This window comes from Vulpes vulpes, chromosome 5, assembly GCF_048418805.1.
Source record: "Vulpes vulpes isolate BD-2025 chromosome 5, VulVul3, whole genome shotgun sequence".
Classification (NCBI taxonomy): domain Eukaryota; kingdom Metazoa; phylum Chordata; class Mammalia; order Carnivora; family Canidae; genus Vulpes; species Vulpes vulpes.
In genome coordinates, this window is record NC_132784.1 from 113,347,445 (window position 1) to 113,363,185 (window position 15,741).

The 15,741-nt window shown below is 66.6% G+C and overlaps 2 protein-coding genes across 3 annotated transcripts in view; both read right to left on the bottom strand.

Annotated features, from left to right (window-relative positions):
* Positions 1 to 2,334: 2,334 nt before the first annotated feature.
* On the bottom strand, positions 2,335 to 10,839 carry CASQ1 (calsequestrin 1). The gene is made up of 11 exons (XM_025986276.2): positions 10,135 to 10,839; positions 8,562 to 8,646; positions 7,539 to 7,639; positions 7,119 to 7,230; positions 6,750 to 6,823; positions 6,343 to 6,473; positions 5,259 to 5,304; positions 4,846 to 4,900; positions 4,575 to 4,675; positions 3,855 to 3,929; positions 2,335 to 2,924 (listed from the first exon to the last, which is right to left on the bottom strand). Exons 1-11 carry the CDS (start codon positions 10,393 to 10,395, stop codon positions 2,778 to 2,780), a joined length of 1,188 nt encoding a protein of 395 aa, XP_025842061.2. The 5' UTR covers positions 10,396 to 10,839; the 3' UTR covers positions 2,335 to 2,777.
* A 2,836-nt stretch (positions 10,840 to 13,675) lies between these two features.
* The window catches only part of LOC112910081 (sodium/potassium-transporting ATPase subunit alpha-4), a 28,758-nt gene continuing 26,692 nt past the window's right edge, over positions 13,676 to 15,741 (bottom strand). The window contains exons 21-22 of one of the 2 annotated variants that reach the window (XM_072759704.1): positions 13,925 to 14,016; positions 13,676 to 13,704 (exon numbers count right to left, since the gene is read on the bottom strand). In XM_072759704.1, coding sequence (XP_072615805.1) covers positions 13,676 to 13,704; positions 13,925 to 14,016 — 121 coding nt within the window. Of the gene's footprint in view, positions 13,705 to 13,924; positions 14,017 to 14,595; positions 15,698 to 15,741 lie in introns of those variants that run through there. The other variant, XM_072759703.1, reaches the window with a different exon arrangement.

Below are 15,741 nucleotides of genomic sequence, written 5' to 3' on the forward strand. Positions count from 1 at the left end.
CGGGGCCTGCGCGGCGGGGGCGGGGCCTGCGCGGGGGCGGGGCCGGGGTTCTGGAAGGCTCGCGGGTGGGCTGCGGCCGGCGGGCGGGGGGCGGACCCCGCTGCGGGCCTTGTCCTCTCCGTCCTCGCCCGCGGGCACCGGGGCGGCGAGGCTGCGGGGTCCGGGCCGCCGGCCTGCGCGGGGAAGCGACGGCGGAGGCCGAGGCCCCGGATCCCCGAGCGGCCGCGGCAGCGCGGCGGCGGCCCCCTGCCCTCCACCTGGGCCCTCCCCCGGGGTGATGCCCGCGTGTCCCTCTCACCTTCCCCAGATATCCCGCCCGCCGGCCTCCCCCCACCATGATGTAATTTGATTTTCTGGGAGGAAAAGAGCAGCAGTGAGCTCAGCGTGCAAATATAGACGCCGCCGTGCAAAGCCACGCTCAGCTCGGCCTCCCCTCTGCCTCGGCCGGCCGCGCTCTCACTTCCTCTCCACCTCGGGGACTTTCCTCCCAGAGTCTCGGCCACACTGAAACAGGGAAGGAACACGGGGGGGTGGGGGGGAGCAGTCTGCGCCCCATCTGCAGCCTGCAGCCGGAGGGCTGTTGCCTCAACTCCGGCGCGTGGGGCCCTGGGCAGAGGCCTGTGCCACCTCACCTCCAGCTGGGGAGCCCCCCTCCTGGCCTACAGGCCCCCTCCTGCCTCCTCCCTGCTCCCCCATCACCACCCTCTGCTAGCAGGGCGACCCGGTGCCCTGGCTGTGTGTCTCCTGTGCTGTGTCCTGGGACCGGGAGCCATTTCTCTGAGCCATCAGTGAGACCCAGAGACCCAAAGTGACGCCTGTACAGGAGCTGGGGCTTCGCGCTGGCTCTGCCCCTCCCAGGGGGCAGGGTATGCCCCTGACACCCAGCACCCTCGCGGGGAGGGTGCACATGCTGCTGCCCCCCCAGGCAGGGCTCTCCCGAGACGCGGAAATCCTGAGTGTCAGGAGTGGCGCAGATGGGTGCTCAGGACCCAGCAGCAGATGGGCGGGGGCCCTGCCCTGAGCTGTGCGGGCTGCCGACTGCCCGTGGTTGGCCCAGGGCCCACTCCTCGTATTAGAAGCAGGACTGAATGGTGGCAAGAGCCCTCCGCCCCCTGCAGGGGCGCTTCCTGGGTTTGTCCAGGACCGGGACGTGTCTCCTGCACTTAGCCGTCCTGTAGTCTCAGTGGCACCTCTGTACCTGGCCCACAACTGTCATGTCTGTGAGTTCTGGGCAATCAGTGCCTTGGTCCCCCCCACCCCCCCGACGGCATCCCACTCCCTTACCCGGACGCCAGCCTGGGCTGTGCTGGGGGCCGTGGGGAGCCTTCCTGCCCGGAACCTCGGCCGCCCAGGCCCAGGGGCAGGGTGGGGGCCCGCGTGGACAGAACTCTGTGCCTCCTCTGCAGAGCAGGCCCTTCTGGTGGCCTCTGGCCTTGAGTGCCGGGGCCCCCTTCCCTCCCTCTGCCCACCCGCCCATCAGTGCCCTTCCTCCCGGCTCCCAGGACGAGACCCAAGCCCCACACACCCCGTGACGCCCGCCCATCCTCATGGGGCCCACTTGTGGGTCTCCTCTTGTCCCGCTCATCTCTTTTGCGCCCCCAGTATGACACCCACATCCTGCAGGTGCTTCTGATGCTCTCCACTGGCGGGCAGGCCCCTTCCCTGCCTCCTCTGCCCCGTCAGCCCCCACTCTTCATGGAGGGAGGGCCTAGCAAGGGCTCACTCCTTGGAGCCTTCGGAGCCCGCTGCGTGGCGGCCACTCCCTCCTGAGCCCTTCTGTTCACTGGCACGTTCTGCTAGCAGACGCGGTGGGGGCCGCCCTTGGTGGGCACAGAGAAGCCTGGGCTCCTGCCTTCAAGGGGCCCACGGTCCAGTGCAGGGGGACAGACACGTAGCCACAGATGGAGGGGGTCGCCGAGGAGGGGACCCCAGATGAGGGGGCTGCAGCGGGCACCGCCTCTGGGAAGCCCTCACCGAGGAAGTGTCACTGGGGCTGAGTCTTGACGTTTGGAGAAGAGCTGCAGGGAGGGTGCGATCCAGCAGCGCAGGATCAGTCTGTGGTGGGTTTCCATGTGCTCCGGCCTGTCCTCACTTCCAGCCCGGCACTCCCAGAGCCTCCTGGGGTGCTGCACAAACATCTTGTGTTGGGGAGGCGAGGAAGCTTGGTTCCTGGCCACAGATAAGTCATCCACTCTCCTCTGGGGACGATGGTCTGGAGGGAGGCACCCATCCTGCTCCGATCGCAGTGCCCGCCCCTCCTGCCCCCCTCTCCCGTCCTCATCCTCCGGCTGCCCCCCTCCTGCCGCGGGGTGACACCTCTCAGCAGACACCTGCTCATGCTGCCCCAGATCCTTTATTGAGGCCTCTCAATATCTGACCCAAATACATTAACAAGAGATTGCCGCGAGGTGGCCCGGGACGTGGGGCCCGCCCTCCCTCCTGGCCGGAAGGACGGAGGATTTGGGGGTGTGGGGAAGAGTGTGCGCAGGTAGGGGGAACGGAAGAGAGGAGGGTCATGAGGGAGAGCACATGGACCGGTGGGGGAATCCGTCGTGGGACGGGGCCACCGAGGGACAGGGGACAGTCAGTGAGGCGGCTGGGTGGGCGTGTGGGGGACAGGGGTCCTGTCCCTGTCAGGTGACAGTCGGGGTCAGGTCAGCGGGCCTGATGCAGATGGAGGGTGACCCAGGGTCCCTGGAGGAGCCCAGGGAGGGGCAGGGAGGGGGGAGCACAGGAGAGGAGCAGGCGGGAGGGCAGGGAGAGGGCGGCCACAGCTGCTAGTCATCGTCGTCGTCGTCGTCCTCCTCCTCATCGTCGTCCTCCGTGTTGATCTCGCCCTCCAGCACGTCCTCCAGCCAATCCTCCAGCTCCTCGGCAGAAGGCAGGTCCTCCTCGTCGTCCATCTCCATCCACACACTGTCGGCCTGGGGCGGGGCACACGCAGGGAACCGGGTGAGCCCAACCCGGGTCCTAGGAGCCCGGTCCCCGGGCTCACGGGGCCCCCGCCGTCCTTCCCCTCCTGCGCGGCACCGGCCAGGTTGGCAGGGCGGCCTCCGTCCTTGGCCTCCCTAACAGGCCTCCGGCGTGGGCCGGCGGGGGGCCTTCGGCGGGGAGAGTGAGGCCTGGCTCCTGCCAGCACTTCATCACCTGCCGTTCCAGCACCTTCCACAGAACCCTCGAGCCTCGCAGGCCGTAAACACGACTTGCCTTTTCCAGAACTTCACAGTCCTTCTCCTACTTGTGACCTTACTTAGCTCTACCTCTTGCATCGGTTTGGAAAGGCCTTGTGTGTGCACGTGGCGTGCCCCGCAGGCTGTGCGGGCGCTGCGCCAAATGCCCCCCACCCCCAAGCCTCTCTCCAGCGGAAGTGGCTTTGATTTCTGTGGCCTCCTAGCACTTTATTGGTCTCCTCGTGGTCGCGTCTATAAGATCTGGCCGTGTCGTCAACACAGCACCTGCCTCCCCGGTCACACCGGGAGCTGGGGGGACGCAAAGACCGTACACAGCCCATTCGTTTCATCGCCACAAAACCACGGCTGAACACCTGCCACGTGTGGGTGAGAGTTCTGCCCTCAAAAAGCTCAACGTCCGCTGGAGAGGCAGACGCGCCCCATATGTAGACCCGAGACGAGCCACATGGCAGTCACGTCCTCGATGCCCAGGGGGCTCTGCAAGTGCCGGGGGGCGGGGTGGTGACTCCAGGTGGGGAGTCTGGGGACCGGCCCTGCAGGACGGGGCGCATGTTCAGAGCCTGAGTGCGTCCGTCCAGCCCTGAGACGGCGTGTCTGACTCCTGGGGGGTCCGCAGAGCAGGGAAGCAGGGGTGGAGGCCAGCGGGGCAGGAAGGGGACTCACGTCCGTGACGTTGACCACTCCTATTTGTGGGGCCGACAGGTCGATGTCGAACGTCTTCTCCCAGTATGGCACCAGCTGGGGAGAGACCACAGGGCGCCGTGGGGGGGTGCAGGGGGAGCGGGTGTGGGCGGCTGGCACAGGGGCGTCCCTGTGAGCCCCGGGGCCGATAGGGTGCGGGTCCAGCTATAGGGCCTGCAGGGAAGGGCGAGAGGCCAGCAGCGGCAGGGCAGTGCAGACGCCGGCCCCTCCCCCGAGGAAGGCTGGGCCGGAGCCCGTGTTCTGGGCCTGGTCCCGCCCCGGTGCCACCGGGTCACCTCGGGGCCGCTCAGCTGGGCGCCCCTGAGCTGAGGCCTCCGTGCGCGGTGATCAGGGCCACTCAGGCAGCAGATCACTCGCTCCTGCCACGTGTATGCTGGGGGTCGGGCTCCGGCGGGGACCGAGCTGTCCCCTGGGACTCGGCACTCCGCGTGCACCCACCTGCAGGGCCCGCCCGTCTGGTCTGCCCCCCACAGCGCTGCCAGTTGGGGCTGGGGGGGGGCGCCTGCCGGGCCTCCGCTCGGGGTGTCGTGTGTTAGGCTCCCTGCGGTTGATCTGCTGTCCTGTCTCCCCACCTCGGGCTGCCTTTCAGTGCCCTTGAGGACCCGCCGTGACCTCCCGCGCCCCCGGGCCGGGCGTCGGGGCAGGAAGACACCCGCTCAGGGCCCCGTTCGGGCCTCTTACCAGGGGGAAGTCGTCAGGGTCGATCCAGATGATGCTGAGGTCCGGGTTGTCCGTGTTATCCTGGGCCACGGCCTTGAGCGTCTCCAGGAACTCGAAGCCGTCTTGGGGGGAACCCAAGTGTTGGGTGGTCGGGGGGTGGGGGCAGGCGCCCTGCCTCTGCCTCCTGCTGCCCGGGCCGCTGCGCTCCCAGGAGCCCCCCCCCCATGCGGCGCCCTGACCAGCCCGGGCTCCCCTCCCGCCTGCACCCATCCAGTCGAGCTTCCTCCCTCACCAGGATCGGCCTCCTCGGCGAAGGCCACGATGTGAATCCCGTCCATGTCGTCCTCCTGGGAGGGGAGGGAGCTTAGTGTGAGCCCGGAGGAGGGGGCGCCCCTGGCTCCCTCGGGCCTGGACGTGGTGCAGCCGCGGCTTCCGGGTCAGGTGGGTTCTGGCGGCATCGCTTGCCCTCCAGGCCCCGCGCCGGCAGAGCAGACCCCTCCACCCCACGTCCCCCCGTCGTCGTGTCAGCCTGTGTGTCTCCCAGTCCCCAGGACACCGCCCTGCAAACTCGGCTGCCGCGCGGTGGCTCCTACCAGCGAAGCGCGGGCCGTGGCAGGGCCGGAAGCTTCTAGAACTTGGGTCTTCAGCCACCTGTGTCCCTCCCCCTGGGGCCCAGCCCCGTCCTGGGGCGGGGGGGACACTCACCCAGGTCTCATACATGCTCTCGGGCTTCAGCTTCCTCAGGGTGGACCTAGAAGAGACGGTCACTGCTCAGTGGGCAAGAGAGAAGGATGCCCCCCCTTCCAGAGAGTTCTGCGCGACGCCGGCTGCCTCTGGGTCAAGCCTGGGGCACAGACGGCTCGTAGCCCAGAGCAGAACCATCTGGCAGAGTCTGAACGCTGGGCTCCGGGCCCAGGTGGGGGCGCAGCGGCCAGGCCCATGGCCTGGAAGAGAAGAAGGTCTTTGGGAGAAAGGCGGGAACGGGGCTTTGGGGCCTTCATGCGTTGTTGTGGTTCAGCTGAGTCTGAGGCGTGTTAGGCATGTGCCGGGCGCCCTGGACGTAGGCCCTGCCGGGCCGGGGGGTCCCTAATCTGGGGGGGTCAGGCTACTGGCGTCCCACAGAGCTGTGCATGGTCCCGGCGGGGAGTGCCAGGAGGGAAAGGGTCCTGTGGGTGTGGGTGGGGGACAGGGGGCTCAGCCTCGGCACCACTGACCTTTGGGGCTGGAGAGTCCTCGGGGCCCGGGGGGGTGCAGGGAGTGACCGTGTGCCCTGGAGGTCGTTACCAGCACCCCCGCTTCTCCTCCAGCGAAACCTCCTCACTACCCCCCAGGAGTTCCCTCCTCCAGCGAAAATGCCCCATGACCCCTGGAGGGCAAAACCCGCTCCCACCCCGGCCGCCCTGCCCCCTGTGCTGAGAACCACGTCCTGGGATTGAGTCCCGCTTTGGGCCCCTGCCCAGCAGGAGCCTGCTGCTCCCTCTCCCCCTGCCCCTCCCCGCGCTCGCACTCCCTCCCTCTCTCTCTCCCTCTCTCTCTCTCTCTGTCAAATAAATAAAATCTTTAAAAACTAACTGATAACGGAGGGGGATGGCCGTCGGGGTTCCTGGCAGACGGCAGGCCGTGAACGCCAGTCAGGGTCAGGGAGCAGGGTGGGCGACGCTGTGGGGCCTGGCGGCGTGGGAGGGATCGCGGGCACCCAGAAGACGGGTGCAGGGAGAGGGAGACGAGCTCCGGACCAGCCCCCCCCCCACCTGCCCCTGCCCCGGAGGAGGAGCTGCCCGGCACCCACCTCCTGTGCTCCTCCACGAAGCTGACGATCTCCTCCTCGCTGTTGGGCTTGTCAGGGATGGTCACAGGCTCTTCCATGAAGGCCTCATAGAAGTCGATCTCATTCAGCTTCAGCGTCAGCTTCTTTGCCACCTTTGGGGGAAGAGGCAGGGGCGAGGGTCAGGGGACAGGCGGCTTCCCGGGGCCCGCGCCTCAGGAAGGGGTCGGACCAGCTGGCCCCAGCCGCTGCCTTGACTTCCCCAGGCCTGGGCTGGACGAGGGGTGGGGTGAGTAAAATCTGGGTGGGGGTGGTGGTGGTGCGGGTGGGGAGCGTCCCGGGTAGCAAGGGGCCAGGTTCCCGGGGCCCCGGGGGCGAGGTCGGGGCGGCTGCAGGGAGTGGGGCACCCCTCCGGCCACAGGGACGTGAACCTTGCTGTCGAAAGTGGCAAAGAAGGGGATGTAGGGGTGAAACTCCTCCGCTGCGTCCTCGAAGGCCTTGTAATCTGAGGGAGAAACTCTGGGTCGGTCTCTGGGGAGCCGGTCTCCCGGTGGCCCCCCCCCCCCCCCCCCGCGCCCTCTGCGTCTGGGCGGTTCGTGCTGAGACCCACCCCCTAGTCCTCTGAGAACAGCCGAAAGTCAGTGGGGGAGGTCGGGTGCAGGGGGTGCCCGACCGGGAGCCCCAAGTGCAGAGAGGTCGGAGTGGGCCGGGGGTTGGGTGTAGACACGCGGGTGGAGGGGGGTTAGGAGACGGGTAAAATGGGGGTCCCGGGAGGGCCTCAGGCATCAGGGGTTACCCACGCTCTGAATCCTTGTTCTTGAAGTAGCCAATGAGTTTGATCTCGTCCTCGATGTTCTCGAATGCCTGCAGCTCTCGTTCACCTTCGATCAATTCCACAGGGTCCTCCAGGACCTGGGGGGGCAGTAAGGAGGGGAGTGAGGGGAGTGGGGGGCATGAGGAGGGGAGCAAGGGGGTGGGGGGGTCGTGGGCTGCGTGCGCGTGTGTGTCCACGTATGTGATGCATGTGCACGTGTATGCATGCTCGTGTGCTTATGTGCGTGTTCATTTGTGTGCTCATGTGCATGCTCCTGTGTGCTCGTGTGTGCTCATGTGTGTGCTTGCGTGTGCATGTTCGTGTGTGCGCGTGCACAGAAGCGGGGGCCGGGTGGGGCCGGGTGTGGGGGGCTGAAGCAGGGCCGGTGGGGCAGGCGGATCCTCACGTCGAGCAGGAACTCCACCAGGGTGTCAGCAGAGAACTCGCCGTCGTACTCAATGACTTCGTCCCCCTTGAACACGTAGATGCTGTCCTCCTCCGTGAGCCCTGGGGGACACGGGGTGGGTGGGGGCCGGCTACCCACGGCTCCAGGCCCGGCCTCCCCCCGCCCCCTCCCCGCGCATGACGCATCCCCCCACAGCCTGAGGTCTGTGCCTGCGGCCTCAGCACCCCCGGAGCAGGCGGGTGCAGGGGGACATGGGGGGATCCAGAGTCCGGCCACACGCCCCCCATGTCTGCTTCCCCTATGACAGGCGGGCACCCCCCCAGCCCCCGGGCACTGTCCCAGGGCTGTGACTGCCCGGATGCCCGCCTTCCCCAGCCCGGCCCACCACCTCAGGCCTGTGCTGCTCCCTGGTGGCTGCCACGGCGCCCTGACCAGGGCTCGCCCCCCCCCCCCCCCCCCCCCCGCCCCCGCCTGCTTTCCAGGGAAGTGTGAGGAAGGCCACCCCCACTTTGGGATTAGAGCCCGGGTGTCTGAGGAGGGCAGACGGGCCGGGCCCCTCACCAGTCAGTGTCTCTGCCCCCGGGGTGAGGCCCTGTGCCCGGGCCTGTGCAAGGACAGCTCCTAACCCCTGGCCCAGGCCGCCCCCTCCAACGCCTATGCGCCTGGGCCCCGGCAGTCCCACACCACCCGCCCTCCCGAGTCCACACCACCCATCCTTCCGGGTCCACACCACCAGCCCTCCCAGGTCCCAAACCACCCGTCCTCCAGGGTCCACATCAACTATCCTCCTGGGGCCACACCACCCACCCTCTTGGGTCCATACCACCCGCCCTCTCGGGTCCATGCCACCCACCCTCCCGGGTCTACGCCACCCGGCCCCCCAGGTCCCATACCACCTGTCCTCCTGGTCCCACACCACCCACACTCCTGGGTCCACACCACCCGCCCTCCCGGGTCCCACAGCACCCGGCCCCCCAGGTCCCACAGCACCTGGCCCCCCAGGTCCCACACACACCCCCTTACCTAGTTTCTTGGCCACAGCTGCGTCCTTCTCAGAGTCCACCAGCCCAAAGCCAACGCCCTTGTCTTCGAGGACTTGGGCCGCTAACTGGAGGGAATGTGTTCAAGTCAGCTCCAGGGTTCTTGCCCCCTGTTCCCATGTCATGCTTCAGGTGGGGTCACTTGGGATGCAGGGAGTGAGGACTTGGCCTCGGCGCTGCACGGGGCTCTGGGAGCTCCACCTTCCCTGCAAGCCCACCCTTGGGTCTGCAGCTCAATCTTGACCCCTGGCCGTCTATTGCTCCTAGACGCTGTGCTTCTGGGGTTGCCCTGTAAGGGCACACGCGACACCCCCGGGGGCCTAGGAATGCTGAGGGGTCTGGCTTCAGAGTGGTGGAGGCCCTTCCTGCTCCGGAGCTGAGCCCTGCCCTCCATCCTGGGTAAAGGCCATGCAGTGTGGGGCGACGTCAGAAGTCCCTGTGGTTCTTCCAGTGACCCCCACTGGGCAGGGGGGTGTGCGGGGGGTCTGGCCATGTCGTGAGGAGTGGGGAAAGCCAGAGAGCTGAGTCTGAGGTCCCCGTGGCTTCCGCTTGTCGCCTTCGGAGACAGGGACCCCAGGAGGCACTAGAGGGGACACAGCGGGCCCCCCCTCGCCCCCTTTCCCTCTTCACTGCAACCCGCCTTTACGCAGGCCATGGTGGTCTCTGCCCTCGGTGCCCACCTCCCAGCAGGACCCTGGGCCACTCTGCACGGCCTTGCGGCTTTCCCCGCCTGCCAGAGCTGGGCGCCTGGATTCTCGGGAGGACGGGGAAGGGAGGCTGTTGGCAGGTGGATGGCCCGAGATGCTGAGCACTCAGGATAAAAATACTCCACGCACATCAGATGGCAGGTCCCAGCAGCCGCAGGGACACGCAGGAACAGCCCGTGGTCCTGCCCCACTGTCCTGCAGGGACGCAGAAGGGCTGCAGAGCTTGGGCCAGGAGGCTGGCAGCCTGGGGCTAGAGAGGTGGGGGCCTGGCTCCGGGCATCCCCCCCATGGGCTGCTTCTCTCCTTCTAAGTCCACTTGGGGGCCAGGAGAACCTTCCCGCAAAGAGAAGCTGGGGAGGGCGTGCTGAAGCCTCCTCCAATCGCAAGAATTCTCCAATTGGGGTGTCCAGCCCGACCCAGGAGAGACTGATGGGGAACGGGGGAGAGCGGGAGCCATGCTGGTCTCCCTTACACCTTCAGCAGAAACAGATGCCTCGCAAATAAGACATCAGGAGCATTTAAAATTCGAGCGTTTGCATCTTCGTGGGGGTGGGGTGCAGGGAGGGGAAGGTAGATGGGGCGCTGTGTGCAGCTCCTCCCCCTCCTCTCTCTTCCTCCTAGTGCTCCCCTTCCTCCACGGACAGACACCTGGGTGCTAGCAGCCTCCTGTAGCACGGAGGCCGCGGGCCTGCAGCGCCTCCCTCCTGACTGCCTCCCTGCAGTGGAGCTTCGGGCCCCAGGCCAGTCGCCCCCAGGCCCCCCTGCACAGCCCCTCCACATGTGCATGCAGCCTCGGGCGGGGGCTGCCGGGGGTGGGGGGACCGGTGTGCCTGCGACCCCACCGCTCACCTCCAGGATCAGCTCTTCCATCTCGAACTGTCTCTGCGAGGCCTTGTCATCCTCTGGGGGCTCGTGGTACAGCAGCGCCAGCACCTCGTACTTCTTGAACACGTTCTTGTAGTTCTTTGCGTTGACGTTGACCACACGGTCCACGCCGTCGTACTCGGGGAACTCCAGCCCATCCTCCCCCTGCACCCCCAGCCTGGGCTGCCCGAGCACCAGCAGCAGCAGCAGTGCCAGCGGCAGGCCGGGCGCGGCTCTGGCCCCCATCCTGTCTGCAGTGCGCAGGGAGGTGGCGGGCTCAGGGTCGGGGGTCCTGGTCCAAAGGAGGGTCGCGGCCGGGCCCTGGGTCCTGAGCCCTGAGTTAGGGGCTCGCCGTGGGGGCGGGGTGGGGAGCGGCCCAGGGCAGTGGACAGAGGACACTGCTGGGTCCCGGACAGGCCGCCGACAGAGCCAAGAGTGAAAGGGTCAGGAGGAGGGATGGGAGCAGGGGGCGGGGAGGGAACTGGAGCCGCAGGCCCCAAACTGGCACCGCCGGGCCCCTGCCTGGCTCCATCTAAATATGTCTCTTCGGTTGGCAGGTGACAGGATAACCTTCTGAGGCCAGGACAGCTCCGCAGGCCCGACGTCCCACCTCCTGGCCTTGCCCCCAGGCTCCCGCGCCCCTCCCCTCCGCCTTCCCCGACAGCCAGGGCTCCTCAGCGGGCTCTCCACGCTGCCCTAAAAGCTCATCGCCATATTAAGAAAGGAAAAAGCCTGAGCTAAAAATAAGACCAGATGAGTCGGAGGTAAATGAGCTGGGCTGGGGGAGGGGAGGTGCGTCCTGGGAGGGCAAGGGTACTCAGACCCAAGGAGCGGGGGTGTGGAGGAGCCCTTCTGGGTCAGGACAACGGGGACACGGATGGCAGATGGCCTCTGGGCCTCAAACCTCTGGGCGCAGTCTGTTTCCTTGATCCTGAGAGGCCAGGGCAGTAGAGAGCGCCCGGGCTGTAGGGGAGACCCCCGCGCTGCCCCACAGAGAACCAGGACCAAGGATGAGGTCATCTCCCAGTAAAAGATGGAGCCGCGTCCAGCACTGGCCACCTGGCTCGGGCCCAGCGGTTTCCTGCGCCTCCCTCCCACTCGAGCGGCCACGGCCACCCTGCGGGGCTGTGATTTAGGGTTTCTGTGGGCAGAGGCCCCAGGCGGAGAGGGGCGGCGTCCTGCTCGCCCTCTGCACTCCCATCGCTCCCATCGGAGGGGACTTGGTTCTCCAGGGCCCAGTGGGAGGGGGGTCCCCGGGCCTGAATGGTCTCAGGGAGGGAGAATAGCCACAGGGCATCCTTGCAAAGGCGTCAGGCGGCCAGGCCAGGGGCAAGTTAACCCTGGGGCAGCCCGGAGAGGTGGGCCTGCCCCACGGCCACGATGTCCCCTCGCCTGTGCCCTCCAGGGCCCAAGGGGACGTGGCAGGAGGACTCTGACCTCTCGCATCCCATCCTGGGGGTGAGGGCTGTGGACCAGTTCTGCTCTGGGTACCTTGTGGCCCCCCCGGGGGCTCTTCCCTGGACAGGTAAACTGAGGCACGAGGGAGCCCGTGGAAGAGGCTAGATCAAAGCCCTCCATCCCCACCCTGAGGTGTCTCTGATTTTGGAGACACAGGGTTTGTTTTGCACCCAGACAGGGGCATGGACTTGTGTTAGAGGAGGAACATCTCCCGTCCTGTGGGGTGGGCCTTGCACAGCTAAGCGGGGAAGGCCACAGAAAATCTCAAGCATGTGGCAGGAGTGCGTCCAAGAGAGACAGCTGTGCTGGAGCGAGGGAGGCCGGGGCTGGCCTGAGCAGGGCTGCTGGGAGCTCCAGCCGCCCCGGAACCCATCTCCTGGTCTCACCAGGGAGCCCCTGATCTGCCCTGCCGGTGGGTCCCCCAGCCCCAGGGCCATGGCACGGGGCGGCTTCTGCTGCACGCTGGGGAGGGGGCCACCCTGGAATATGGGACCTCCCCTCGGCACCCCTCAGGCCGCGAGACCGGGCTACGGGGTGCCCTGGGCCTGCAGCCCCCGCCCTTGGCTCCCAGGCCCGCCCGGGGCTCCCCAGCAGCTGCGCCCTCCTGCCTGCCCCTCACCCCTCTCCCTGCTCCCCTCAGCCCCTTCCCTCTGGCCCCTGACTCCAGGCTCTTGGACTTAATAGGCCCCCGGGCAGCCGGTATCAAATGACCCTGAGTTGGGGCCTCTGTATTTTTAACCCACCAGACACCCGAAGCTCCTGCTGCTGAAACCCGAGGAGCTGGCCCCTCGGCCTCCCCGTCCCCACTCAGTCCCCGCAGCCCGGCCTCTGCATCTTCCAGGTCTGGTTCAGCCTCGTCAGCAGCGGGAAGGACCCCTGTCCCCAGGGGACCTGCTTTTGCAGGAGGGCGGGCGACAGGTGGGAGCGCCCTGGGGATGCTGCTCCTCACAATGGCCCAGCCTCCCTCCGGCCTCCGCCCTCACCACCCCCTTGGTCTGTAGCCCGCATATTGGCCCAGCCCTCACTGTGGGCCTGGGCGCAGGGGGCTGAGGGTGTAGGTCTGGGAATCTGCTGCACCCCGGTTCCCTCATCCGTGAGCCAGGGTCGGCGCTAGGAGCCTGCGTGTCGTGCGCGTGGCAAGCGCTTGTCCCACGGCCAGGGCAGCACGCGTGTCCTGCGGGTGCGGACGGTCTGCCATTTCCAGCAGGTTCCTTCTACCCGGCCCTGCTCCGCCCGCTTGGGGCATGGTCCCCCAGGAGGCGTGACAGCGACCTGAGCTAGAGGGCCAGGTGGCCCCGCTCACCACGAAACAGCCCGCAAATGGGTGAAGAGTAAGGCGGGGCGCCCCGGGGTGGGGGTGTGGGGAAGGCCCCAGGGCTCCTCCTTCCTCTGCGCAGACTTCAGGACTGTCTGGCACCCTGTGGGCCCGGGGGTGGGGGGGGGGGCAGGACGCTTCCTGGGAAGTCAGGGCTGTGGGGATCCAGAGTGAAGGGAGGGGTCAGGATGGCCGCCAGCAGGTGCGACCACCATCCCCGCCCCAGGCGACCCCTCACCAGGTGGTGCTTCCCGGGTCCCGCTGGGCACCGTCTGCCTGATGAAATGCGGCCTGTTCTGCCCCGAAGTTCCACGAGGAGCCCGCTGCCTGCACGGTCGGGGAGCCGTCCCCCGCCTCCTATTCCCCCTCAGGTCTTCGGACTTTAAGTTGGGGGCTCGCCCTCGAGGGCCAGGGATGCTTGATTCCCAGCCCCTGCCGGCCTCCACCGGGGCCGGAGACACCGCCCGTGCATATCGAGGGGACCCTGGCGCCATCGCCCCTCTCTCCGGAAAGCAGACGCGCACAGGCGGCCAGGGAAGGGCCGTTGCAAACATTTACTGTTGGGACTGGCCACCGGTTCGCAGGACGGAGCCCCCAGGGCCCCAGGCCAGCCCCGGGGGTGCTGGCCCCTCTCATCCCAGGTCATTCATCCTAGCATCTCTGCCCCCACCATGCTCTCTCGAGGCGCCAAGCCCAGAACCCTAACCCCCCCTCCCTGGGGCGCCCCCGTGTCGGGCAGCTCCTCTGCTGAGTTCAGTAGTAGGTCTCTCTCTCCAGCCAGCCTGTGGGCGAGAGTTGACCACAGTGAGCTGGGGAAGGTAGAGGGGAGGCGGGTGGGGAGCGCGGATGAGGTAGGTAGGTGGGGTGGGGGGATCTCAGGGCTCCCCAGGGCGGAGGGCAGGAGGGCAGGGCCCGGGGCAGCGCCAGCTGGGGGGAGAAGGGAACGGCGGGCACAGGCTGGAGGGGGCTGCTGAGCGCTCAGAGCAGGGGCAGGAGCCTCACCGCCAGGATGACGTCGGATGGTGAGTTTTCGGATTTCGTCATAGACAAAGATAAGAACGCTGTAGGGAATGGCGCAGAGCCACCAGGGGAGCCTGTGGGGAGCAAGCGCGGGTCAGCGGGGCCGGGCCGGAGTGGCCGAGGACGGGTGGCCCCCAGTGTGTCCTGTCACCCAGGGTTGAGCCCCCTGTGGGGAGGTCAGAGCCTGCTGGGGGAGGGGCAAGACAAAAACTGAGCGGCCAGCGATAACAGACGGTGACAAATGCCCTGTTGGGGGTGCACGTGGTGTCCCCGGCTCCTGCGGAGCCGTCAGGGCGCTCCCGAAGCCCTGCAGGGCCTCTGGGCTTCGCACCTGCAAAGGGGGGCTAGTCTGAGCAGCATGGGCCTACCCGAGACCAGACGTGGGGGCTGTGTCACCACGGAGAACATACACTTGTCTGTATCGGGAACACGGGGACCGTTTTGCTCCCAGCATCTCTTCTGTAATGAGGGGCCAGGGAGAAAGACTCTGGGGGGGGGGGGCCCAGTCGGAACCACATCTGTCCCTTTGGGTGAGAGGGACGTGGCCTGGACCAGGGCCGGCCCCGAGCAATGCACTGCGAGCCACCTGCGAGGCTTGATGTCTTCCAGTGGCCACATTAAAATACGTAAGAAGAAACAGGGGCAGTGAATTCTAATAATAGATCTTTATTTAACCCAGTTTATCCAAAGTATCATCATTTCAACACGGAACCAATGTAAACATTATAAGGAGATATTTTGCATTCTCCTTTTTATCCCAAGGCTTCCAGAGCCAGGGAGTCCTGTACCCTGACACGCATTGCGCGCCAGACACTCAGTTTTCCAAGGGTCAAGGGAAACGTGGTCCCACCCAGACGGGAAAGCTGCATTTAGTGGGATAATATCTGCCACTGCTTGAGTCTTTAACTTGACATTCACCGGATAAAATGACCAACTCAGTTTCTCGGTAGCCGAACGCTGAGAGCCCAGCGGCGGGATGTGACGTGGGAACGAAGCAGACGCAAGATTAAGGTTCCTTCCCGCCTGCAGCCCACCGACACATCCTGGACGCAGGCTGAGGGGCCTCCCCCTAGGGACTCATCTGCCTCGGTGTTGACACTTGCTAAGGCCACAGGGCAATCCTAGCCCGACCCCCGGGTCCTGGGAGTTGACTTGAACATATAAAAATTCCTTTGGAAACTATCTGCAGCCCCCGAGGTGCGTGTTGATGCTCATCCTCCAAGCACACGACCCACTGATCTACATCTGGAGGGTCTCATGGGTCGGGTTTCATGGCTAGCCGGCCATAAATGCCCCCTCGAGGGTCGGGAACCCTGCTGCCAAATTGCCGGGGGACTGACGCGCTCCCTGGGCCCCTCCCAGCCTGGTAGTGTCCAGTGGGCGCTCACTCCTCGCGACCCCGTGCAGCTCTTTCTGCCAGCGGGTCCTGTCCCCATGCCTGGTAATAACACCACCCTTTGGCACCAAGGACCGCTTAAGAATTCTTTCTAGGCCCTTGGCGTTGAACCCTGACACCTTTCCTGCATCAGACAGCAGCTGCCATGGTGGCCCGTGTAGACCTCGGCTGGCGCTCAGCCACGCACGCACCTTTCCCTACACATGCTCACGGCGGCCTGCCCGGGCCGTGTGATGCACGCTCGGCAGGTACCCCGGAGGCGCAGGCGGGTTACGCACACCGTAGGGCTGAGACTCAAACCGGGCCGGTCAGGCTCTAAGGGCAGCGCCAGTGTCTGTTCCGAAACATTAATGGAGCACCTGCAGTATACAAAGCACTGTGTCAAACACTGCAAGGGGCGGAA